The 25,686-nt window shown below is 45.3% G+C and overlaps 2 protein-coding genes, 1 long non-coding RNA gene and 1 other non-coding gene across 8 annotated transcripts in view; 3 read left to right on the top strand and 1 right to left on the bottom strand.

Annotated features, from left to right (window-relative positions):
* The first annotated feature begins 1,955 nt into the window (after positions 1-1,955).
* Positions 1,956-5,651, top strand: LOC116792751. Of its 2 annotated transcripts, XR_004359255.1 has the most exons (4): positions 1,956-1,998; positions 2,253-2,358; positions 3,316-3,503; positions 4,504-5,651. It is a non-coding gene; the product is annotated as an uncharacterized LOC116792751 (long non-coding RNA). The 2 variants fall into 2 exon arrangements; XR_004359254.1 differs by lacking the exons at positions 1,956-1,998; positions 2,253-2,358 and having other exon boundaries at positions 2,395-3,503.
* On the top strand, positions 3,023-3,153 carry LOC116793120. Its single transcript, XR_004359385.1, has one exon.
* Positions 5,500-23,713, bottom strand: FSD2 (fibronectin type III and SPRY domain containing 2). Of its 3 annotated transcripts, none has more exons than XM_032699997.1 (13): positions 23,260-23,713; positions 20,769-21,567; positions 20,594-20,689; positions 19,306-19,539; positions 18,007-18,029; positions 16,912-17,033; positions 15,738-15,893; positions 14,596-14,730; positions 13,690-13,843; positions 13,237-13,370; positions 11,219-11,351; positions 9,050-9,226; positions 5,500-6,913 (listed from the first exon to the last, which is right to left on the bottom strand). In XM_032699997.1, the coding sequence occupies exons 2-13, from the start codon at positions 21,525-21,527 to the stop codon at positions 6,661-6,663; spliced, it is 2,376 nt and encodes a 791-aa protein (XP_032555888.1). In that variant the 5' UTR covers positions 21,528-21,567; positions 23,260-23,713; the 3' UTR covers positions 5,500-6,660. The 3 variants fall into 3 exon arrangements, with proteins under 3 accessions (XP_032555888.1, XP_032555889.1, XP_032555890.1); XM_032699998.1 differs by having other exon boundaries at positions 23,564-23,713; XM_032699999.1 differs by having other exon boundaries at positions 23,576-23,713.
* Positions 9,653-25,686, top strand: part of WHAMM (WASP homolog associated with actin, golgi membranes and microtubules) — a 31,042-nt gene continuing 15,008 nt past the window's right edge. The window contains exons 1-4 of one of the 2 annotated variants that reach the window (XM_032699996.1): positions 9,653-9,754; positions 15,804-15,911; positions 16,455-16,571; positions 17,164-17,356. In XM_032699996.1, the coding sequence (XP_032555887.1) occupies positions 17,282-17,356 (75 nt within the window). In that variant the 5' untranslated portion in view covers positions 9,653-9,754; positions 15,804-15,911; positions 16,455-16,571; positions 17,164-17,281. Of the gene's footprint in view, positions 9,755-15,145; positions 15,912-16,454; positions 16,572-17,163; positions 17,357-25,686 lie in introns of those variants that run through there. The other variant, XM_032699995.1, reaches the window with a different exon arrangement.

Below are 25,686 nucleotides of genomic sequence, written 5' to 3'. Positions count from 1 at the left end.
ATCACTGTAGACTATGTGCTTCCATGTATGAGAAGCAATTTGTGAGTTTTTCTCCCTGCCTTTGTGGGGTGTTGGAGAAGAGGAAAGGTCATGCTCTGTGGGACCTGAGGGAGATAAACACAGTTCATAGATCAGGCTTGAGCTTCCCTGAAGTCAGGCCAGTGAAGTCCTGGTGAGGCTCTGCAGGCAAAAATGACAGCTAAGCTTTTGTCTGTATGCCATGGCATCACAGGTCGATATTATGACTTCTTTTTCTTCTTTAAAGCTTTCATGTCAGAGTAATCAAAGCCCCCTACCTCCCCTTCCCAAATTGCCTCCAGTTAATAATAGCACACACAGTAGTTAGCCCAGGCTTGAAAGATGCTTTGAAGAGATGCTGCTCTTTGATAAGCCATTGCAAGGGCAGGAGGCAAAGTGTTTACTTTGCTTGGAAGAGGAGTCTGATGAACAATTTGCTTTTCTTTTGCTAAGGCCAAGCAGAGCTTTGTTATCTCCAGAATATGGACACTGGAGAGACGGTTTACAGTTATTGCTCTTTATCTCTGGCTACTTCTTTGCCTTTTGCAAGAATAAAAAGTTATGGAAGAAGCCCAGCAGCCTCCAATGGCTGCCTCTGCACTGACCCTTAGCAACCATCCCTTCCCCAGCTTTCCCTCCCATGGCTGTTTTTCCTGCCTTCAGCTGTCCTGGGACACCCTGAGGAATTAGGAGTGCAATGAAACCCAGAAGTGTAGCTGGCCCAGAGGAGAGAGTGAGCTGCAGGTTCATGACCAGCCGAGTACTCCTCACCATGCACTGCGACTGAAAGGGCTGAACATGCACATACGGGCTGGGCTGGCTGGTCACGGGCCAACCTGTAAGACACAGAGCGATTTATCTGAGGATACTGAGGCTCTCCCAAAGCCCAGACCTGTGCTAAAAGCACCAGGTGCTATCCTGAAAGCAGGAAAAGCCACATCGAAGGAGGGAAAGCAAGTAGGGCTGCTGTTGACTCTTGCTACAAGAAAGCTTTATGGACTCAGATGAGCTGAGTCTATTCAATGTTTATTTCACCAAGCATTTTATTACACAGACCTTGAAATATATCTGACTGACTGCACAGGCAAAGTAACAAGGTTTACTCCAGCAGCCCGGCTGCAGCTTTCAGGTGAGCACAGGAGCACAGGGCAGGAGCTGCTGGGGTGACCCCAGGCATCACCTGACAATGCCCTTTGCAACACCGTAGATGGAACATAAGGAATTTGGGTTAGATATTGAGAGAAAACTTGAGTGTATCCAACTGACTGCAAAATACTTCCAAAGAGAGGTATTTTGGCCCAGCCCAGCCTGGATGGAAGGTGCCCACACAGGTGGATTTGGGAGCTGTGGAACACTTATCCCAGCAATGAGAAACCTCAGGAGCTTTGTCCTGCCCCCAGCCCTGCTGACGGAGACCCAGCGGCTGCCGAGGGCTGGTGCTTCCTCAGCCATGCCAGGGCTGTGCCTGAAGTAGGGCCCAGGGGGAAGGTAACCGCTTGCCCATCAGCAGGGCTTCAACCTGCAGGATCGAGAACATGTTATGGGAAGGAATGGAGATGTTCAATCTAGGCAGGTGCTGTGCAGGATGGTGGCATTTGGGACAGGGCTGGCTGGAAGCAACAAGTGAGTTATGGATGGAGCCATCGTCGGAGGAGCCGCTCCACGGTGCAGCCGAGGACCAGGCGGGGCCCAGGTGGGCGCCGAGCGTGGTGGGCTCGGCTCGGCCAGTCAGTTCTCTGCTGCATTAGTGACGCCGGGCCGGGCGGCAGCAGGGCCGGCACAGAGCTCCCAACCCGGGTAAAACCCGAGGGCTCCCGCCGCGGCCCGACAGAAGGATGGAAAGCAGCACCCACCCGGTGTCAGAGCGCGATTGTCCCAGCGGGGGCAGCGCCAGCCCCGCCCGCGGCCCGAGCCCCCGCCCCGCCGGCCGGGCGGGAGCGACGCGGGGCGGCCCCAGCGCGGAAATGGCGGCGGCGCGAGGTGAGGCGGCGGGAGCTTCTGGCGGGGAGGGGAGTCCGGCCCTGCTCCGGCGCTCGCTCGCAGGGCACGGAAAGGCCCCGCGGCGCAGGGAGCGCGGGCCGCACCGGGGAGCGAGGGCCGCCCCGGGAGCCGGCCGGGCCCCGTCTCCGTGCAGCCCGAGCGGGTCCCTCTGCGGTGGCGCCGCCGAGGCCCGGCCTGCCTGCTCTCGGCCTCCTGCCCGCGGCTCTCCCCGTAACCCGTGTGTCCCCTCACAGGACCGGCCGCCTTGATGTGCATCCCGCGTGGAAGCCCCCGCGGCCTCCACCGGGCCGGGGCCGGTGAAGGGCCGCCCCCGCCCGCAGCGCTGTGCCCGGGACGCAGGTAAGCGCTGCCCTCCCGCACATGGCCAGGGCAGTAGCTGGGGCAGCGTGGGCCATCCTGCTCCTGGTTTTGGTTTTGTGATGTAGACCGAGACGCTGCTTTTGGCTGCCTCTGCCTTTCTGGGGCTGTTTAAGCCGCAGGTTTCCCTCTGCAGAAACCCAGTTTTATTCAGCGCCAACCGTGGGATGAGCGCCCTTTTGGCAGAGCGTGCAGCTCCTTGCAGCCATTTTACGAGCAGTTCGGGTCTCAATAGTGCTTGTATCAGAGCAAGTAAAACTTAAAAGTAAGCTGGGCCTGGACAGCTGAGTCCCAGTGTATACTGGCAACTGAGCACACCAGCATAAACTCAGTGAAGAGAAAATTCAACAAAAAGGCAGCATTGTGTGTTGGGCTGGCCCAGGACTGTGCAGTGGAGTCCAGGTGCTGAGCTGAACAGGAAGCAGGGCCTCACCTTTGCACGGTCCCTGGCAGATTTGCTGTGCACTGCTAGTGAGTAATGTCAGTTCCTGTTGGAAACAGAGGTGGGCAGTTAAAAAGATTCAGCAGAGTCTGAGGACAGGAACAGGGAATTGCCCTCCTAGCTGAATGGTTAGGCTCTGCAGTCTCCTTTAGGAGAGTGCAGTCAACTCCTGAGACTTTCCCAGAGTTTTTTATGGAGATTTATCTGGAGGACTAAGAAAGTGGAGCCAGTGGCATTATATTGACTCCACTGATACTATCCTCCTAAATTAAATGGTGGAAGAACAAGGCCTGCCTGTGAGATAAAGTCAGGGCCTACTTCATCTACCTACAAAGTTTTAATAGCAGTGAGAGGGATCAAGCTAAAAGTCATGTGTTTCTGTAGAAAATGGTGGGGGTCTTCGGTTTGAATCAAACACACTAAACCATATTTCAGGACTGTTGTGTTTTCTCTTGTATTTTTGCTTTTGAAGTTGTCTCGTGTGTTTTTGTTCATAGGCCCATGGGTCCCTTTGTTCCCAGCTCCAGCACTGGGTGAGGAGGGACACTTGACGTGCCTGAGGATTATGGTAACCAGTTTGAAAACTCTGTCTTCGGCCTTGGATGGTTGGTGTAAACTCTGAGAACTGGTGCAGCTTTGTGAAAGGGCTTCACATGATGCCCTCCAGTGGCAACAACATGTACAGGTATTTGAAATCGCAGAGAATAGAAGGGAACTGGAAAAAGTGGTTCTTTTGGCCCACTCTGAAGGGATTTGGGCAGCCCTGGCAAAGTCCCCAGTTAGTTGCTGGGTGAGGCATGGTTGAGGGTATTCTGACCTTTAGCAGTCTCTGCTGTTTCAAGTTCTGCAGGGATGCATGGATCACTTCTGCACATCAGGGCAGCCTGTGGGGTTCAGCTGGCCAATACCAGAGCTTTAGGCGTGAGCTCACGTCCTTCTCAGAGAATGAATTCTGCTCTCTACCAGTAAATGCACATAGTAACAAGGACCAGGAAGAAAAATATTATGAAAATAACCACGAAAAATGCATCTTGCAGCACACAACGTCAGAGACAAGGACAACTGATTTTTAACTGACTGTTGCCCTTCTGTATGATCTAGTTCAGCCAGAGTTCTGTAGACAGGCCAGAGATAACTGATTTTACCTCATCTGAGATACCTTTCAATGTGGAGAAATAGCTCTCGGATTGACAGCTCAACACAGCTCTCCCAAGTTGAGTGATATAGCCAGGATTCCAGGCACACATGGTGTTAGCCTGCTCCAGGGCACTGTGCTGGACCTGTTAATGCCCTTTGGCTTTAGTAGGAAACTCGCCTTTCTCTGTCAAATACAGCTTCCAGTTCTGTGCAGGGTTTGGCCCTCACTCACAGGCTTAGAGATGTCCTGCTCTTCTGATGGGCTTACACAGAGAGATGGGGTTGATGTGAATTTCCAACTTGGCTGTCATGCTGGTCTGATCAACTGTAGTGGAAGTGGTGGTCTGTCTATAAAGGATTTATATAGAGATTGTTCACAGCAATAGCTGGTTTGAAAAAATTCAAGTTGTCCAAGTTTCCTTTGCTGCATAAATATTTAAGGGATTCCTGAGGAAGAAGAAGCTTTTATTAAACAGAAACATGCAAATTCATTTCCCTTACTGTTTTTAACCTAGTAGCCAATTATTGCTTATTTCTTCTTTTTTCAGATAGTTCTGTTGCTGCCTTACCTGTCCTGTACCATGCCTGGTAGTGACCACTGGAGTCTTTCTGTTGAGCAGGCTAGTCAGCCATCAGGCCTGCATTCTCCAACAGATTCATCGAGCTGGGAACATAATAGAACTGTTTGGTACTTGTAGAGTCCCACTGCAAGGGTGTCCTTGCACAGTCCTGCCAGAGGGTTGGGAAATTCTGGGGATTCCCAGTTCATTTCACCAGTTGAAAAGTATGTTGGATTGGGTTTTAGGTGAAAGACTAATCCTGGTGCCAGGATACAGCTATGGTTTAAACACTTGAGGTGAAAGCTGGTTGTGGGGAGCACAATGGTGGGTTCACTGGCAGCCTTTGTGTCTTAAAGGCTTTATTGGGAGATTCAGACGTCCTCACACCTCTACTCGGATAGCTGTGTTTTACACTCTTTCAGTTATCTCCTTGAAGAGTGGGGCTCTCAATTTCTGGCAGATACAGGTAAAACATGTTGCAGTGGATGGAATTTGGACACAGAATCAAGGTGTACATTTTTAAGCAAAGAATGGTGCTTTCTCTCCACTACATTTCCCAGCACAGGAGCTACTTTCTCTGGTATAGCTGTGCCAGGATCACCGGGGTGCATGGCCACCTCCTGCCCTCTGCACTGGCAGTGGTTGCTGGCTGAGTTACCTGTTTGTGGTTGAACGCAGGTTCCTTTGCTCACTGCCAGACATAGCAACTGAAAGTCTCTGGCCCGCTTAGAGGGAATCTCACAGGGTGACCCAAACAACCCTTTCTGCCCTGGAAATGGCTGAATTCTGGGTAGGCTGAGAAATGAGACTGAACTTGCATAGCTCAGTGTTGCTAAACCCATCTTTTGAGGCTTGCAAAATAAATAGAAATCCAAGAGCAGATGGTCCTAATCACTGCTGTAGTGAGGTATTCTAGTCCTGGTTTTATGGTTTCTGAAGGCCTGAAGCTATTTGGGAGAGAACAGACAAGCTTTTGATACACAGTTCTATGTCAAATCTCTTAGTTTTGCCAGCGGCATTTATTCGTAGAGACCCTGTATATTGAAGAGGCCCCTGCCTGTTCCTGGCTATCCCCTAGAATGGAAACTTGAATCAGTGAATTTTGTAATGAACATGCAATAAATCTGTGGAAAAGCTTCTCTGTTAATGACTCTTGATTGAGCTCAGGTAGTTTTGACATACACGGATGAGGCTGTTTAGAGCTGTCTTGATCATCTGGTGTCTGGAAATGAAGCCTAGACAAGGACATCTCAGCTGAGTGCTGGGCCAGAGTCCTTCCAGCCCCATGGATACCCAAAGCTTCAAGGGCACAGCACTGGGGTGAGAATTCTTCAGTGCTCGGGGGGGAACAGATCTGTGAGGGTGGAGGGAGGTTACACCCAAGTGGAAATGAGCATAGCTAAAAAGAAACAGCTAAAAATGATGCTTTTGGTTTCTTTTTAAGGGTAATGGAGCACTGCAAAAAGCCTGTCTGTTTTTTTGGTTTTTCCCTGGATGAGTGAACAAGAAACATGGGCATTCTGTAAAAGTGTCTTATATTTGAGACTGTAGTGCATGCTTGGGTATTTCAGAAAGCCTCACTGGGTATGTAGGCGCTAACAGTTCACCCACAGGGGAGGCGTATTTGATTATCTTGTGTCACAGGCTTCATGTAGCAACAAGAAAACTTGATTGTGAGATCAGCTTCATGGTTGGAGTGTTTTCAGCTCTAGCAGCTGTACACTGTTCATGCCTTTTGCTATTTTTGTTTTTCTTTGAATGTTTGGCTCTTCAGCAGCCTCAGGAGTAGAATTGATGATTGCTCTGGAACTGGGAAGTTGCCTGGGCATCAGATGGGTATTGGGGTCACCTAAGTAATCACCCAAATGATCCAGCTGCCGCTGCTGCATGATGACAGTGTCACCTCTCTTTCGAAGTGGAGAATTCTGAGATGCGGATGGATCTTGTGACCATAGTGGCTTTCTGCTAAGATCCTTCCTAAGAGGATGTAACTTGTAAGGGTTCAGGCCTGGCAGTTGATCTGGGTCAGGGTTGCTTTGCTCTTCTTAGGAAACAGCTGATTTGCAGGGAGTGTGATGGAGCAGTTGATGCTGAAAGAGGGCATTGCTTAGGGCAGATGTAGGTGTGGTAGCAGCAGAACACAGGTTATAGGAGGGCGGTCCATGGAGGCGTTGTAATTCCAGTACGTATCCGTAAGATACCAGGTGTTTCCAAAGCAAAGCAGGGGTGGACATAATGCTGGAAGCGTGAGTTGAATGTGTAAAGGTGCTGGGCAATATCTGCATTGAAAAATGACAGTCTGCAGTTCTCGTAGTCCAGCAGGATGCCAATCCTTGTAGGGGGAATAGTAATTCTGATGTCTGGTGTCATCCCGCTGTGCAGGAACTCGTACTTGTGCCTGTAAGCAAGAAACACAAAAGACCTGAGGGCACCCTGGCTGCTCTCAAAGGGAAGGACACAGATGTGTGCCAGCGTATACTTCCCAATTCACAGTCCTGTCCCTCCTGCATGCCCTGTGGTTACTGCCCAGGCCCATCCACGCTGCTGAGCAGTGGCTGTGGTTGCCAAGGGGGCGTGTCCCTGTGCTTCCACACAGCCGTATCCCGCAGCTCTTGCACCGGTGCCTGTCTAAGCTTGTTTCAGATCCCAGTCTGACTGTGAATGGACAAGGTCAGAGCACAAGATGGAACTTTCTGGGCTTTTTCCATGCCTCAGAGGACAGTGTGGGTGTCCTATAAATCGAAGGGTGCGCTCTTGCCCCTTTGGTTTAGCTTGAATTTGTCCCTTTCTCCATGAAGGAGCCGTGCTCTTTTAGGCCAGTTGGGTTTGCCCCAGAAAGACCATTATCTCCTAAGACTTTCCCCTGGGAAGCTGTGGGCCCTGCCATGGAGGGGGTGGTGAGGTGACTCAATCCTGTCCTTCCAGGCACTTCCAGGCTGCCCACTTGCTCCCTAAGGGCCTGTGGTGCTGAGCCCTCTTTCTTGCCAGCGTTACAGAACTGCTCACGCCCACCTTCACAGCAGCAGCAAGGGACTGTAGTCCCTGGGGCAGAGGCTGCCTGATGCACAGCATGGCCAAGCATCCTCCAGGCTGTTGGACATCGTTTGTCAAACCCCACTCTCTAAATTATGGTTTTGGCTGCTTTTCCTACAGGACCTCCCTGCTCAGCCTGTGTTCATGGGGAAATTTCAGTCTTTATGTTCATTTACTACAGAGTGATTGTGATTCCTGTACTGTGGATTATTGGAGGCCAGGAAGGTGCTCTGCACATAAACAGCTTTGTCATGAGGGTAGCCCTCCCCATGTAGTCACTAAGTGATGCTGAGGTCCCCTAACAGTTACTCAAACAGCTCTCTCTAGTGTGGCATGCTGCAAACAGATGTATGAGACGTGCCTTTCTGAGCAGAAATGAGATTTATTCAGCTGAATGAGTTATCTGGCATTTTCTAAGGGCCACCTCATTCACTACCCACCTCTTCCACCCACATTGCTCAAACCTGAGACAATTGCCCTGCAGAAGTGGGTACAAGCTGAGCAATGGCCCAGCTTCCTTTTCTCTCTGGAGTCCGTGCTTATCGCTCCAGAAGAATGACAACAAACCTCAAGTACCTCTTCGCTCAAAGTAGCAAGGAAATCCAATTAGCCTGCCTGCAGTGTATCATTAGCTGTTGTGGGTTTGGCTTTCCTCATTAGAAGCAGCATTTCCTACTGTGTGGAAGGCAGATGCTGGCACTGCTGAGGACTGGCTGTGCAGCTGCTGCCCTGCTGGGCAGCCCAGAGCAGCGGGTGCTGGGGAGGAGTGAGGGCTCCAGCCAACTGAGTGCATCTAAAACCTCCCTGTACTGGCAGGCAGAGGACAGGCAGATTTGGGCCCCTGCTATTCCATCCTTGCCATTTTCTGAGTGCAGGGTGCTGTCCCATCTCCCTATTCAGGGGGACCCAGCAGCACCCTGGCACCTGTGGCTGGCTGAGCACTGAGCCATCCAGGCAGGTAGTAGGCAATGCTTGGGCATGCCTGGGGATGGGACTGTTTTCTTGCTCCTGGATGCTTTACAGGGTGCCCAGATACTCATGATAGTCAAAGGCAATGATGCTAATGTGCAACTGAGGCATGAGGGGAGCTGGCATTTCTGCAGGCAGGTATGACCTACTTCAGAGATCATGACCTACTACAGAGATCAAAACCAGTTGGGTACAACTGGGTTTAGCCAGATACACAGTTTCTGGGTAACTTGGGTTACCTCTGTCTTCCACTGGGGTTTTGGTAGCCTTTACAGCTAAATTCTGTAACTCCGATTTTATTCAGATTTGTCCCTGAGACTGCCTGTTTCAATGTGAGAATGTCATTAAGCAGGAGGATTTACTTAAACGTTCCAGAATCCTTCCAAGACAAGTTCACAGTGCCACTGATCGAATGTCAGAGGCCCCTCGTTAAGTGTTTGGTCTGGGCTGATATGAAATCTCTCCTGCTCTGCCTGCAGATGTACATGTGGGAGGTGTTCCTGTAGGAGACCTGCAGCCTCCACAGCCTTACCTTGATGGTGTGATGATATGTCTCATGCACCAGGATGAGTTGTTTGCCCCCAGGTGACCATGTCTCGGAGTGTTCTCAAAAGCCACGCCAGTTCTGTACTCCATGTCTTCCTCAACTTCCACCTCCCAGTAATGCTTTCCTGGAAATGGGATCAGACTGCCCAGGATTGCAATACACCTGTGGGAGACAGACAGGAATATGTGCTTTGGCAGGGCCTCTCTAGTGCTCTTTATAATGTTTAAGTGTGTTTAGGTATGTATATACCTGGACATTACAGATCAATAAACAAGAGCCACTTTTGCTGTCTCCTTGGCAGTGCAGTGTGGATTTTTGACTACAGCAAATTCCCCATGCTGAGGAACTGACAAACAACCTGCAGGTTTCTTTGTGGCATTTTTCTTGGTTTTACCTGTGGGTAGCTTTGTATAAACGAGTGCCCTGGGCACTTTCAGAATAGCTTCCTGTAATGACTGGGTCTTCTAGGAAAGCTATTACTTGCTAGAAAAGAGAGTGTTATGGTGAACCCCAGTATAGCAGGGGAAAAAGTCTACATATCTTGTATTTTCTTCCCAAACAGCCCAGGGCTTTAAATGTCACTCACCATTTAGGAACTGAACACTGTAACAGCATGAAATTCCTTGAGGCAGCTGGGGGAAGGAGACCTTCCTACACTGTATTTGAAGAGATCAGGAAGACTTGAATGAGGTAGGAGAACTTGGAATATGCTGGGTACCTGGGCCATGAAAAGTTTTTAACAGTGGACTGTGGCTCCTAGCATGTATGATAGGAACCATGTAGAAGATAACTCTTTTAAAAGATGTGCAGGAAAGACAATGTACCACAGAGAGACCCTTCAGATTGATTTACTGGTACAGTCTTGGAGTCAAAGGAAATGGGTGCTTGGAAGATGCAAGTCTGCAAAAGCACAAGTTCTGAAGCCCGGAAGTTGGGCAAAATAACCCATGGTAAAAGCTTCTGAAACACCCTAACTTGACTTAAGAGGACAATATGAATCCTGTAAGACTATACTTCAGCTTTTTCTCTGAAAAAGTACATGGTGTGTTAGCTGTTTTTGTCACAGGGGACAGCAAGTTTGAAACATACACAACCAATATGTTACTGTTGTAGGGTCTAAAGTTTTAAGTTACAAAGGCAAAGGATGTTGCTGGCAGACACAGCTCTCCTGCCTCTAGGTAATGCTGAAAAAGAGCTGCATTCAGCATTTAAAGGGCCTGGTGTGTAAGGATGGGTACATGCAGCACGATAGCATTGCTCTGCCACTGCAGCAACAGTTGCTTAAAGCAAGTGTACAGTTCGCTGCAAGTGCACACAGATGTCTTGGGAATAGCTTAAAAGCTGCTGAAATCAGGACTTGTGGAGATTGTGCTGCTACAGCTTGAGAAGGAAAAGGAATGATGCAAAATGGATGGGTAAAAATCTGTGAACAAAAATGACCATACTAATGAGAGCTGTATCTTAGCATGAAAGAGACTTCTGAAAGTTCACAGTGGTACCAAAACCTCAGCCTTAGAATGAGATAAGTGCTAGCTCTGGCTGTTTCCATGAAACATAAAAGCACTCTGTGGAAGTGAGATGAAATCCCATTTAAGCTTATCATGATGACTTTAATGAAGAGAGTGATCGTTTTCCCGACTCTTTTCTACTGAGCTCTCTAGTAACATTGCATTTCCATGGAGGAACTAAGTAGTGGACTTCTATTCCTGTGTCTGCAGATGCCTGTCCTAGTTATGTGCTGTTTCTGTGGTTTTGACTGGTAGCATGCATTTTGGCAAGCTTAGTCTCTCACTTCAATGGCAAAGGGCCTAATTCTTTTTTGAAAGTAAAATCTGTCAGTCCAAATAGTATCAGTTATGTCTTTCAGCAAGAGTTAAGTTTTCAGATCCCTCTCCTTTCCTTAGCATTTTTTTGGGGGCACTTAAAAAATTTAGCTCAATGTGCCAAACATGTAAGCAGGTTTGTATGTAATTGTGGCTATTGCATCTGTAATCCTCTTTAAGAATTTGCATTAACTTCCAAGTGGTGCTTAAGTTCCAAAGAGCAGCTAGAGAGAGAGATTTCAGCTCACAAAATTAATGAGAGCTGCTGAAAGCCCCATTAGACATTTCCTGGCATCTGTTAAAAAACCCAAACTGAAGTGCTTCAGTATACCTTGTAAAGCTGTTATCATAGACGGGCAGATCACACTCTGGGTTTTCCAGTTCATCGCATGAAATTGTAAATCCGTCATCTAGGATTGCCAGCAAAGGATGGGCTGTGTCCTCATTAAGGTAGAAGCAGGTGCCTGCAAGAGAAAATGCCTGAGGATAACTCCAGAAACTTCTTATAGAATCAGGATTTGCAGAAAGGGTGTGGTGAAATGTTTTTTTGGATCCCCAAAAAGATTTACCAGTGCTCTAGAAGGAATCTGTGGCTGACACTGAGAGGACAAGATTGTCTATTTGAAGTTTTTCTAATAATTGCTGTTTTACATCTTAACAATGTTTAGTTTCAGCCTTGTGAAAAGCAGGGGGCTTAACCTGGTTTTGAACCCTACCAGGGCTCAAAGCAGCAGGCATTGCACAGGAAATGATGCGATGGACTGTCCGGTTTCAAGTGATTTTCCTCAGAGCTGAAATGATCTGGTTTTAATCATTGAAAGGAGAAAGGGGGCTTAAAGGCTTCACTCTTCCACATAAATGCAGGGCAAAGTTTGAAGATAAGGGATCCCTTGTCAGATCAGCCCTCAGAGAGGTGAGTCCAGCCCAGGGTAAAAGTGCCTCTGCCTTTTCCCCTGCAGAGACTTCCCAAAGCCGGTCTGACACTGCGCTCGGATGAGCAGCCACGTCTGTCACAGCAGCCACGTCTGTCACAGCAGCCACGTCTGTCACAGCAGCCACGTCTGTGACAGCTGCTGTTTGTAGTTGGTGCTTTCGTATCCACCCCAGAAAGGACCAAAGGTCATTCACAGTGTTGGAGGAGGGTTCTTGCAGTTGACAGATCAATTTGCATCAGCTGTTTGCATAATGTAGACTCAGAGAAGATAAATCTCCCCATGCTAATCCCAAATGAAATCATTACAATCAAACTGCAAGTTACTTCAATGCAAATACAATACAAACAATGGCAGGGCAATTACAGGCATGTGCTGCTGAAAACAAACACATGCTGTGCAAACAGAATGGGCAATTTCAAATATTGAGTTTGATTTAAGCAGTTGGAATACACGCAAATGATGGTAACATAATGACAGTCTTCCTCTCTAGGGATTTGAGGATGAGGATTTCTTTTCTGTGGTGTCACTGATGTGTAGCAGACAGGGGGTTTAGTGAAACGTAACCTTTCAGTTAATGGCTGTGTGGTCAGCTTGCTAAATAAATGCAATTTGCAAATCTCTCACAGAAGGTAAGAGCAAGGTATGAATACATCTGAGTCACGTGGGAGGTTTGAGACAAACTAGTGAAGTTGCAGTGTCATTTCAGCATTGATGAAGGTGAAAACAGGTGTGTGCCTCTAAGTCATCAAAATGAGCTTTAATTAGATGTTTGGAAGGGGAAAGGGCTTCCAACTTCCTTTTGGGGTAGGTTAATCCTTGCCCAGTGTGGCACTGGGAGCAGCTGTTAATGCTGTGTCAGTTGCCAAAAGCAAAGCTTCCAGCTGAAAGCTGGACTGCCTTTTTCCTGATAAATAAAAAGAACCACCCCTTGGAGCTTCCCCAGCCAAGCTGGAGATGCTCTAATGAATACAGAGGAAGATTTTGCATACCCAAATGACTCTGGAAAGTGCTGTCTCAGCCATACTTTCCAACAGTAGCATCATTACAAAGAAATCTCTGAAGTAAAGTAAAATCACACTACAACTTTCCTCATTGGTGTGTCAGTACTTGGCAAGCTGGCAATATCTGGGGTGTTGGATTGATACTGTCTTTTAAAATGTTTAGAAATTAGTAACTTTCAAGCTGCTCATCCAAATGTACTGGACAGAAATGTTTTTTAAATTACAGAGCTAAAGCAATGCACTTACTGTTACAAAAGGTTGGTTTTTTTATTCCTCAAAGGTTACCAGGTGTGTCTAATTAGATGTAAGAGTTTAAAACCTGATCCAGAGGCTATTGAAACCAGCAGGAATCTTTCTGTTGGGATAATAGATGCAACAATAAGCTGCTGGAGTTGTTCTGAGCTGTACAGTACCTGTGGTGTGTATCAGGACAGGTTCACTTCTTTCACTGGAGCCACCTAGGTTTTGGGCTCTAACACAGATGTGATACCTTTGTGTTGGTTGGAGGTGAATTAGGACTTCACAGTTAGGAATCCCAACAATAGATCTACAGAAAATAAATCCATGGAAAATTATAGGGTAGAAAACAAAGGTAGGCCTTTAAGATTATTTTTCTGAACAACAAAGAAGAAATTATATGATCAGGTTCTTTTGTAACCCATCAACACTCTACCTTGTACAGTAACAGGGCCAAGAGACCTGCAAGTCTGTGACAGGTGCAGGTGCTTCTGCTCTATTCCCATACCAATGCTCATTCCCATATAGTAATTTTTTATTAACATTTATACAATTAATTTTACTAAGAGGAATGTTTATACAGGTAAATTCACAAAAGGGTCACGGGACTCAAAAAAACAGTAACTCACTCAGTAATAATATCATCATTTTCTTCATCCGTCAGCTTGTGCAATTCAACTGTGTAGGAATCAACAGGGTTGATGTCTCCAGATTCCCAGCACACCAGTGCTGCATTTTCACAGCTTTGGATCTTTTTACTCCTTATGATAGGTGGTGAAGGAGCTAAAAGGTAGGCAAAAGAACAATTCTTGAGTTGTTGCTTGAAGATGTTTGCAACAAACATGCTTTGAAGACTTAAAAAGATAGAACAAAGTTGTTTACTAATACTATATAGTTAAAGAAACCTGCTTCCCAATGGACAATAAACAGCAGGCAGGGCAATTAACAATAGCATTTAAATGCTTAATTTGGACTATAAATGTCCCAAGAGAATTACACAGAGTAGTAACATAGAGAATAATTACACAACAGTTTTCTTTCTATCATTAGTTTTATCTTTGTCATAAAGACGCATCTCTTCTCTGCTCTAAGATGTCAAACACATCTGGAACCAGTACTTGAAGGTCTTACTCTGGCTTGCTCGATCTGATGTCAGGATTTCACACAATGTGTTTGACTGAACTGCTGTTACAAAGGACAGCATAGTATGGGAATCTACAAAATACCTATAGGCCAATAAAAGGAGAACTGACATCCATCTGACAGAACTGGGAGACTTGAGCCTTATTGGCAGGTGGTCTACATCCTTGCATTTAAAGAAATTATTTTGTCTTTCTGCTTCTCTTTCTTCAACTCTAAAACAGGGACAACTGGCCTGATAGGCTGTCCAAGTAAAAGCAGGGAATTCCCATGCAGTCAATAGGCTTACATCAGAAGAAACAAAGTGCCCAAAAAGCATTACTGGCATAAAATTCAGAGATGACTGTGAATTTCACTAGGAAGGTCCCATGGTCGTATGAATAAAATATTTTTACCTGTCACATAAACTGCTCTTTCACTTGGTGGACTGATACCAGAGGCATTTAAAGCACTGACCCAAAATTCATACTGTGTATTCGGCAACAGATTAGTAATGGTGCAGTATGTTTCTTTGACTTTTAGGGTATGCTCTGAAATGAAAACAACAAAGCATTTATGGTGCTTTTTTACACAGTTACCCACTCTTCCCCAAAGCTGCCTCAAATAGTGGACTTGAGGCATGTTGTTTAGTGTGCTGAGTTCAAGAGAGCTCCTTGTGTTCCACACCCTTTGATTAGCTGTCAGGCAGTTTCAGCATGCCTTCCTCCAAAGAGGCATAAATCAGATAACACATTAGCTTCTGAAGAGGCTACATCACTCAGAACCCAAAATCCAGAAAGAAAGATCACCCATCTGCCACTATTTTTTTTTTCTGAAAAGACCCTGCATGTTCCTACTGCAGCGATACTGCTCAGCTCATCCTAGCAGAGGGACAAGAGCTGAAGCTCTTTTACTACCCATTTCTCATTCTTCATCTTAGAAAATTTGCATAGGTTATGCTTTTCTTTCTGAACTAACCAGCTTCCACCTCTACTGCCTTCCACTTTTGCAGGTTCTGCAAGAATCTTATTAGCAAAAGCAGCTTTGTCACAAGAGTGGAACATTTTAGGATGGTTCTGTGCTTCTTTTTTTTTATTGTGTATGTGCATCATAGGGAGTTACAGCCTATTATTAGCACTGAGATAAACTGTAAAATCACTAAGGGGATTTCAGTGGGTGTGCTGATAATATGATGATTTGGTCTCTAAAAATACTGTGCTTTGCACTGGATGCAGCACATATGTGCTTAATTCAGTGCCCACCCTCCAGGAAAGGAAATGCTACTGCTGAGACCCGACTCCATCCATAGTCCCCTTCCCATTCCTGCTATCCCTGCTGCTGCCCTGTCCTGTCTTTGCTGCTGTGATGGGTCCTGCTGCAGCCAGCAGCATGGCAGACCTGGCAGGGGAAGAGGGACAAAGCCAGAAGGAAATGTGGTGGCAGATATGACAGTTTTGGTGACAAAGAGAGGGCACAGAAAGTGCACTGGTTGCCACATTAAGTCCAGAAGTACTTTGGAACCAGCTAGTTTTGCCCCCTTGGGTCCAGGCCTCCTTACCTGCCTGCTCATCACTGTGCCTCTCGTTGCTCACTGGTTTATAGCACAGTTGATATCCCTCCACAGTGTCATCTGAGAAGAGGCCCCAGCAAACTCTCAGTGAGGTGCCAGTTGCTGCATTTGGAGCCTGGGGATTGATCACAGGGGCACAAGGTGCTGCAGAGGGGAAAACAGGTCAGTTTTTGAATGTATAAGCATGATATGTTGTCCTTCTCCTCTCACAAAGGTGTTTGCACAAAGCCTTGGTGCTGAATGGGGTCATATTCCTCCCACATGGAGAAAAGTCAGGAGCTGATTCCGTAAACAGTTGCAGATAATAATCAGGTTACTGATGTGTGAGAACTAGTCTTGCTCCAAATTAAAATGAAAACAACAAAATAAATAAGCCTCAGCCTACCCCTTCTCTGTAAACTCAACCTCCCCTGCTCTGGGGCTGGGATTCACCAGTGAGCAACATCTGCCAAGCCTGCACTGCTGTGACCCCCCCTGGGACTCAGAGCCTCTGGAGGGGATGGGGGAAGAGCTGTACAACAGGGGGTCAGCAGCACAAGCAAACAAGGAACAAATGCTATTTTACTTTAAAGAAAACACAGTATTTGTGCATAAAAACTGCTCTTTCTGACCATTTGTGATGCCCCAGAAAAGATTTTAATTTTTTTTTTTTCAGTTATTAGGACTTAAATTAAAACTGTGTTTTGCTCTGTTTCCTGTTAATAGGAAAAAAATTAGCTAAATAGCAGAGGAACAAGGCACTGAAATCTGGTTATCAAGAGAAGCTGTGCAGGTTATTTAAAGCAGTCTGGTGTTCCTCTCTTTCTTTCAAGCAACTACAAGGTAAGACACATTATCACCAACTAAGCATGCCTGACCCCTCGATAGAAGGGGGTAATCTTTGTCAGTCTTCTAGGAAATCATCCAGCAAAAGCAGGGAAGGCCAAACTTAGCAGTTCTGGTAATTTTATACTGAAAACAAATGAAAAAAATAATATCCAAAAATATCTGCCACTGTCTCTGTAAATAGATGCAAAGAAAAAACAACCCTAGAATGAAAACTAGGGAGAAGGTAATCCTGCCTTTACTGTTCTCCTTTAAAAGAAGTAATGGATTTCTTTTTAATACATATCCTTAATTAAATGTAAATAGGTCTGAAATAATGATCAGATAGGAAGAGTACCTGGAATAGCATTAATGGAGTTCATTAGTTGTTCAACTTCAGAGAAATCTATGACCCGCTCTTCAAAGTCTGGCAGTGTTGAAAGCTCTAAATTCACTTCTTGCTTTAAGAATTCTTCCAGCCTGTAGTTGCAGGGAAAAATAATATATTTCTAATTGGAAGTACCATAGTGTTGGAGATACCTATTTGTAAGAGAAAAAGAACAGCACACTGCAAATTAACATGTATTTCATTAAAATTTTGTTTTCATAGTTGTACAAAGCTCAGGCCCCCATGCCCGTTGCTTGGAGATACATTGGATCAGTGCTCCAAGATGCCAAAGAGAGCTGGATGCTGATGGGACTGAGGGACCTCCTTTGTGTGCCCCCTCATGAGTGAGCTGGCTGCTGCACACTACACTCCCACTGAGCAGGGGAGTGAGATTTCCCCAACCTCTTTATGCAAGGTAATCTATTAGCTCCATAATTTTCATTATTTTGAATTTACAACACCTACTAATTCAGGACCTTGTGGCTCTAGGTGTCGTAAATTTGAAAAAAAGGAGTATCTTTTCTCTGTGTTTTCATTAACAATTACAGTCAATTAAAAGAGGTGGGTTTTTTGCAATTGGTTTAGTGTGCCTTAAGACTTCTTCCAACTGCTCCAAAATCTTTCAGTATTTGTTTTGAGTTCCCACAGCTTGACTTTCTACCCTGCTATACTGATGCATAAATAAGCCTGTTACTAATCTATTTAGGGAGCTCAGTTTTAGTCCCATTTATATCCAGAGCATTTCTTTCAAGATCTTTAGCAATCCTGTTTCTCAGTCAGTGAAATTAGTTCCTTATGACTAAGATGAAAACAGTGATTTAACAGAGGCTCTAACTCTCCTTTTGGGTTTCCTGAAATTGGATATGAACTAGTTTTGACTGTTATACTTCTTAGAGCAACTTTTCCTGGTGCAGTTTAAAACAAAAATACTAAATACTTCAATAGCTCTAGTGGCCTAGACAACATTTGTGTGCCTGCACAAAGTCCAGAACATGCAGGTATCTCCAATAACAGGTCCATTTAACAGGAAAAAAGGTGACACAAAATCCTAGACTGTCATACTACCTGTCAACCATGGTTACTGCTGCCTGTAGAAAAAGAGAGAGAGAGAGAGTGTTAAAGATGGAAAAGTCCAGAGTCAGACTACATCATGCTGTTGACCTGTCTTACATAAATTGCCCCAAATGCAGCCTTTGGAGTGACATGATTGGCTGCCACCCAGATCTGAGAACAAAGTCATATCTAACTGTCCATTCAAAGGGACAGATCTTGGCTCAATTTACAGTAGAATAAAGTGCAATATCAGGCAGTGACCTCCCAGTTAGACTCTAGGCGGATTCCTTCCTAAGTTGTCCGAAGTGCCAACAGATTCTTCACAAACAAAACTCAAAAACAGCTGGGGAAAAGAACTGAGTGAAATGATCTGCACCAGAGGGAATATGAGCAGTGCATGTAGCTGGAAGAGAGATGTACAGTCCCTGGAGAAACCTAAGCAGCTGAGAGCTCGTGACCAACAGGTATTCACTTCTTGGTGAATAATGGTTCTTAGGGGTGATGTAAAACTGTTTACAAGCTAAGGAGAAAATAAGGTTATTCCAGGGATTCAAAGGAATGGGAAAAGTCAGCTCATGTGAAGAACTCAGCAGGTTGGAGTGCCACAGCAAAATGATCCACTGGAGCAGACTGGAGGTGTTTAGGAGATTAGTTTGTTGTCCAGTTCATAAGTTACTGTGGCTGTGCTACAGAAATGCTCCCATCCACCTGAGTCACAAGACAGCTCAGGTTAGAGCAATCACTCATCAGCAGTGAAAATTCTCTTTTTTTCCCCAATTATTTTTCTACCTGCCAAAGCAAAATAACTTCTTGACACCATCTCAAGAGAGGGATGCATCCATCGCTTTGCAGGAGCTCCTGATGTATTTAGTTTGGAGCCTCCTGTTCAGCTGAACTTTCCAAAAAAATGAGGAAGAAAAAGAAACATTCTCCAAAGTGATTGCATCAGCCTGCCTGCTCTGAGCCCAGAATAGAGCAAGAGAGCTGAGCCTGCAAGAGGCAATGAACACTAAGTGCTTCCAGAGTTTCCTGAGATAAACATTCTAGGGAGATATCTTCCCTCTGAACCCCAGTGTGACTCACAAATCAATGAGCATCCAAATTACAAACTTCTGCTTCTGCATTTTGCCCCAATTGTGTTGCCCTACTAAGTTGATGCCACCATGGCAAGAACCTGGAGCACTGACGGCAGCATGGACTGAGCACCCCGAATGCTCTCCAGAATAAAGCCACTTGGGACTTCCCAGCGGGGGACTACTTGCAAGCAGCAAAAAGCACTTAGAAGGGGCCTTAACAGTAAAAGCTCTTTACCTTCATAAATTCAGCTTTGTCATTTTCCAGGAAAAGTTCATGGGTTTTGTCTGTCAGTTCCTTGCAGGTGTCGAGAAGTTTCCCAGAACTGACCAGCTGCTCATATAGAGCTTCCAGCTTCTGCCTCTTCTCTTCCCCCAGTGCTTCCAGCTGTTCTTCGTACTTTTGAGCAAGCACTTGTACTGCGTCGTTGTAATGCGCCTCAAAGTTCTGCTCCTGCCTCCCAAAATTTTCCTGCAAGGCATTTGGGGGTTTGTACCTTGGCATCAAGCCTGATCCATAGGTCATCCAGAGAAAACTTCAAGTCTGCTTAAAATGCTCCTTACTGGGGAGGCAACATCATGATTTAATTCACAAAGCCAGGACACAGTGCCAGTACACAGAAGATGGAATTTGACTAATTTGCATTTTAGGGGAATGCATTCTGATCATTCACTCCATTGAGGTACAAAAGAATGTTGGATTTTGTTCCAGACATAAGAGCAACAGAAGTTATAAAAAAAAGTAAGATGCAAGGCAACCTAAGCCCAGGGAGCACAACTAGGTTATATCCTAGCCATAATCTCACAAGCGTTTCCACCAACAAGCACATCCTTCCATGAGAGAAACCATGGCAACCCAGTGGGATCCATGGATTTGTGCTGGGGGAGCTGAGCAGATAATGCTGATATCCTCGCTCGCTGCTGGAGAAAGCATTAGGAAGGAAGATTTAAGGAGCAGGCAAGGCTTTATTGTCAGCAGCCACCCACTGCTTGGGCACCAATGTCCTCCTGTGCCACATGGAGAAGAGAAAAGACCATAGGTGCCTTGAGTCATTGCTTCAGTTTGACTTGCTGCCAGCTGACCCCCTTCCCCTGGGGCCAAGCTGACAGCAGCCAAGCAGGAGCACAACCCTTGAAGTCATCAGCAGCTGGTCCAGGGGTTTGCCTGTGTCTGACACTTCTGTGAATGAAAGCAAGGGAACATAAGGGGTGCACTCAGGATGGACTAGTTAGATCACAGGTCTTTGGCCATTTAAAACTAAGATAACCTGAGAGGGGAGGGGGGGGCCACTTCATTTCTGAATGCAAATTTCTATGCAAATGCTAAATATGGTTTTATTAGTCCACATAAAGAATTCATTAGGATTAGTTTTCCTGAGTACTTCAATCTAGGCAAACCCCAAGATAACTCTGTGCTCTGTTACTATAATTACTCCATCAACAACTGAACACTATGAGTGTCAATATGACTGTCAAAATTGTTTAACACCAGTACCATAAAGTTAGCCCAAGAAAAAATGCCTTACCTCTACAGTGAGGAAGATTTCCTCCAAATGACTGGCAACATTTTCCATCTGAGCAATCTGTTCTTCTAACTTGCACATGTTTTTATGAATCTCTTCCTACAAAACAGCCAGTGTGATTCTTATTATGTCTGAACAGTGGTTTAGAGGCACCGCAGTACGCCTGTATTACTCTCACCTTTTCACTTTCCAAGGCATTGGGCAGTTGAGTCACCTCATGATCCTTGTGCTCACCAAATAGTTTGTCAAAAGCTCGGATGGGTATCTTGCAGGTAGAACAAAAAACATTTGCCACTTCCTCCTCTTCCTCCTCCTCCTGCTCCTCACTGACAGCCTGACTGTTCCACTCATCTGACATGCCGCCACTGCTAAGCCCCTCTCTGGACCATATGTTGCTCTCAACCTCATCATCTGCTCTGGTTTTGCTCTGATCTTCATCTTGAGAAGCCTCGCCAGGAAGTCCTTGTTGCTTTGTGCTTTGACTTTGATCTTTCACTGAAGTGCTGCTTTTTGATGCGTTATATATGGAGCCTTGTGATCCTGCTTTTTTTGTGCGAGCAGGTGGCCATCTGCTCTCCATCTCCACACGTCCTCCAAGAAGCTCAAGCTCTTTTTCTTTATCCTCATCAAGTCCATACATCTTAGCCAGCTCTGCAACCTCCTTTTCCGTGTCATAGCCAATTTCTTGTGAGCACTGAACTTTTTCACTACTCAATACAGACTCTCTTCTTGTATCCCCCAGAGATCTGTCTTCTCGACCAGACAGCTCTTCAGGAAAGATATCAAACCTCTCCTTTGATCCATAAAGATCCATGTGATAAAATATCAAACCTTCAGACTCAGTCTCACTGGACTCTGGGACCGGTGGGGAAGCTGAATGGCCACGTGACTGGCTACTAGTTTCATACTCTCTTGTGCTGCCAGATCTGGATGACATTGGTATCCTCAGCAAGGCTTTTGAGATGTCGAGTCTCAATCTTGTAAAAGATAAGAAAGATCTTTAGCTACATACTTAGATATAAAGCATGAGTTTTTCTTGCTTAAAAATATGTAGATGGAATAGATTTGGCTGAGGACTGCCCAGGTCCTAGAGGTAGGCATGGGAAAGACCACAGCCAGTAGCTTCACTTTCTGAGTGAAGCTTCTGAAGGGAAGCCATGGGAGGCTTGGTTTTTTTCTCACCTCTGTGCAAAGCACAGCAAAGAGCTGTCTCTGGTGTGCGTCCTGTTTTCTGAGTGGCTCATCTGTTACCATCATGCCTGATTTCCAAACTATAGACTAGCCCTGTCCTGAGCTCAACACTACAGCTGTGCTTCAGGCACAGTTAGTGCTGTTCTGTGCAATTGGAAATGGCCTGGTTTGAAGTCTGCTCACCCTTCAGCTGCTGTCAAGAGTGTTTTCTGAACTGTCAGTCAGGCATAATGTAGAACGTCCTCTCTTGTGACCAGTGACGCCACATAACACACTAGAAAATGCCTTGAAAAATCCTGTTCTGGATTTTTCAAGTTGCCGTTCTTAATACTGAAACTTGAGTCCAGGTCTTGGGTCCTTTCTTTAAAATAGTGCAGGGAAAACATAGTGCCCTTTGGGGGTGTTCACAGTTCTCAGGTGCTGTGAAAAATATATATTTTAACATAAAAGAAACTCAGAAAAAAGATCAATCATGATCTCCATTATAAAGCACACAATAACTAGGGAGCAAGGCAGGTCTTTGGCCTGTGAGCTGAGAGATGTCTGCTCTGACACGGGCCTTGCACATTTTGTCCATTCTGTGCAATGAGGGATGTGTGAAAAGAGCATGTGGAGGTGACATACAAAGCTGCATGATAAAGCATATCCCAGATGCACGTGGGACAACATTAAAGATGAAAAGGCAATTTTAATGCTGACTCTCCAAGCCCACTCTTTCCAACCAGCCTGTATTAACAACAGCAATGAAATAATGCCAGTATAGAGTCAGCTGTGTCAGAGCTGAAACCTTCCCACAGCTTTCCACTGCATGAATGAAATCATGGCTACAAGACTACTCAGATCAGTTTTATCAGCAGTTTACTACCACAAGCAGAAGAGTTCATGGAAAGATTTCAGCTGAATATTAATGAACCTGTAGTTACATCTAGTCCTAGATAAGTGAAGCATATGAAAGCTTTAAAACCACTTTTTTGCTGAAAAAAAAAAGTCAAAAGATCAGTCAGACACCAGTGTCATGAGAGCTTTTGGATAAGCTTTCACACAAGTTTGCTTTCAAACTACTTTTTATGGTCTTTGTAGTTTTGAGTAGTTGCTATTACCTCAAATTTATTTCATCAGTATTTTACTAATTTTCCTGAGGATTAGTTAGCTAACAAAGTCAACACAGGCAGAAACTTTTTATCAACACTTACTAGAAAACAACTTCTTGAACTAGTGAAAAATACTGAGAAACTTTGCACTCTCTGTTTTTATATTCCTGACTCAGTCCAGCCTTAGGGATGTGTAAGAAAACCCACATAGAAGTTCACCGTTTATATTCTGGCACTGCAGACAAAGTGTGGATTCTACAGCTATAGCAATATCCTACTATAGACAAAAACACAGAAGTTAGGCAGAAATAACATTTATGCTAAAGGCAATAAAATAAATCATGCAAATTCTAACATGTTAAACAGAGAAAAGGTCTTGACACATACCAGAAAATGTTGTCTGGCTCCTGCAAAGGCTTTTCCCACCATAATTATAACAGTAAGACTTGCTTTAGAAGCTACTACTAATTAGAAAAGTGAATTAACATGTATTTTTCCTACCAAAATGAAATAAAATAAAATAAATTAAAACGAGCATAATTAAGTTTGTCTGGAACCCTACTGCCTAAATAAGATTTTCAGATGATTGCTCAGTGTTTGCTCAGTTTACAGGCACAGATACAATTACACGAAGCATGTTTAAGTCCGTGACCATCAATTATCGTAAATATACAACAAAGAATGTTACTACCTAAAAACTTGCCTTCTATCTTAAGACGTCATAAATTCTTCTGATAGCTCAGATGGCATCAAAGTTCACTTGTATTTCCCCTAGTAAAAATTAATTCACACGAAAGCAATTCCTCGCCACTTTCCTATGACTGCAGTTGGGAGATGCATTGCAGTAACCCTAGCCTGCCTCTTTGCTCCGATAGGGACATGCCAGCAATGAGCAATGGCACAAATATAGATGTGCCCCGGCTGTCCTTCAGCAGTGTGCTACTTGAGTGTCACCAGGATGAATGTCATACACCAAGAAAAGGCTCTGAAGGTTGATTCCTGGATCTGAAGTACTTAGAATGGTTATAGAGAGCCCTCACTAAAGCCAGAGCACCCTCTCACTTTCGGAGGTGGTATTAATAAACCCTGCAGGGTGCAGTCATTGCCTCTGGGTGTGATTTCCAAGGCTGGGGTGTTAGGCAGACTATCATGTGTGGGATACAGAGAACCTGCATCCAGCACAAACTGACTCGCATGGCTGGACACATGCTTACAGCATTGCTGCACAACTACATGGAAGTGTCTGTTCTCTGCAAACACTTACTGGCAAAGTCCTCTCTATTAAGTTAGCAGAAGCTTTACTATGGGGTTGAGTTGGAATCGTGATCATATATTAGAAAGAAATATTAAAATTCAGAATTTAGGAAAAAAATAGAAATCATACTGTTGCCAATGCTTGTTATACATGCACATACATCCCCACCCTATGTGTATGCCAGACCTCTGGAAAGCTAATTATAGTGAAGAAAGTGGTCAGTGGGCTTTCATGGGAACATAATCCCTCCAGTCTACACTGAGTAGAGGTCCATATGATAAAAACCAGGCTCTGTATTAGCACTGATTATTGATTGCTGTAGCACTTGAGCTTTGTGTATCTGCTCAAACCCACACACAGTCTGTTGCTTGTGAACACGCTACCAAGCCAGGCTTGCTGGCAGGAGGTTTTTAAGCACGTTTGAGAGCATTGCATTATATATGTCTTGGGCTCAGGAGACAGCACAAGGGGAAACAATCTTGTCACAGCTCTGATTTTTCCTCCTTTTCCAATTAAACTTGGTGTCATTTTCTCACATTCCTAGCAGTGCCATTGTTTGCTGTTTGATAAGGAATCACAAGTTAATTGCCCATGTAGGCACGATCTCATTACCACTAACAGCGCCTTTCTCATCTCTAAGATCAGAGCAGAGATGTTTTCACATAAATGATGCAGCCTCTGCTGAAATGTTAACATTTATGCTGTCTGACATCTTATTAATTTTTCAAATTAGAACTTATTTTTTCTTTGTATTACACTACACTACCTTGCAGGCCTTAATTTATTGAAAAATTAACAGTGTCAGGTTCGCTGCCAAAGACTGGAACATAACATTCTGTGTGCCATGAATTGCATTCAGCCTTGCACACAGGGCCTGAATAAGGGAGAGGCGACATATAAACACTGCTCTCCTCAGTGGCCCCTGGGTCCGTGCTTGAGTGGTATTTATACAAAGTGTAGCGACCTCAGGGCTGAGTTGGATGTTGGGGCAAATGGGCACAGGGCATTGTGAGGAAGGAGCGTGGGATTTCACCTGCCTTCAGACATGACAAGGACTCATGTTTCTCAGTGACTACAGGAATCCTGGGTCAGAGAACCATCCGCAGCTGGGGCTCTCCCTCAGGCAGCGGCACAAACCCGAGGATGCTGCTCCTTCCTAAAGGACTGTGTGTCCCCTGCTTCCTGCCTGCTGCTCCTCGCAGAAATAGCTGCTTATTTCACAAAAATTTTCCCTTCCAGTACGTGAAGGGAGAACTTACAGGAACGATAGGGCAAGACTATTTACAAGACCATGTAGTGACAGGACAAGAATCACAGAATCAATCAGGTTGGAAAAGACCTCTGAGTTCATTGAGTCCAACAAGCAACACCTTGTCAACTAGACCATGGCACCAAGTGCCACATCCAGTCTCTTAAATACCTCCAGGGATGGTGACTCTACCACCTCCCTGGGCAGCCCATTCCAATGTCCAATTACTCTCTCTAAAGAAATTCTTCCCAATGTCTAACCTAAACCTCCCTTGGCACAGCTTAAGAGTGTGCCCTCTTGTCCTAACAGA

The sequence above is a fragment of the Chiroxiphia lanceolata genome, chromosome 12 (genome assembly GCF_009829145.1).
Source record: "Chiroxiphia lanceolata isolate bChiLan1 chromosome 12, bChiLan1.pri, whole genome shotgun sequence".
Lineage (NCBI taxonomy): Eukaryota > Metazoa > Chordata > Aves > Passeriformes > Pipridae > Chiroxiphia > Chiroxiphia lanceolata.
The sequence above is the reverse complement of the archived record's forward strand: the minus strand, read 5'-3'. Positions and strand labels throughout refer to the sequence as shown.

Bases quoted from the DNA above. Each gene is read 5' to 3' on its own strand.
- FSD2 (XM_032699997.1), bottom strand. From the start codon at position 21,527: ATGTCATCCAGATCTGGCAGCACAAGAGAGTATGAAACTAGTAGCCAG. The intron at 14,731-15,737 runs GTAAGGAGGCCT...TTTTCATTTCAG, and splicing joins GCACAGTGATGAGCAGGCAG to AGCATACCCTAAAAGTCAAA. The intron at 9,227-11,218 runs GTATACTGAAGC...TGTCTCCCACAG, and splicing joins TATGATAACAGCTTTACAAG to GTGTATTGCAATCCTGGGCA.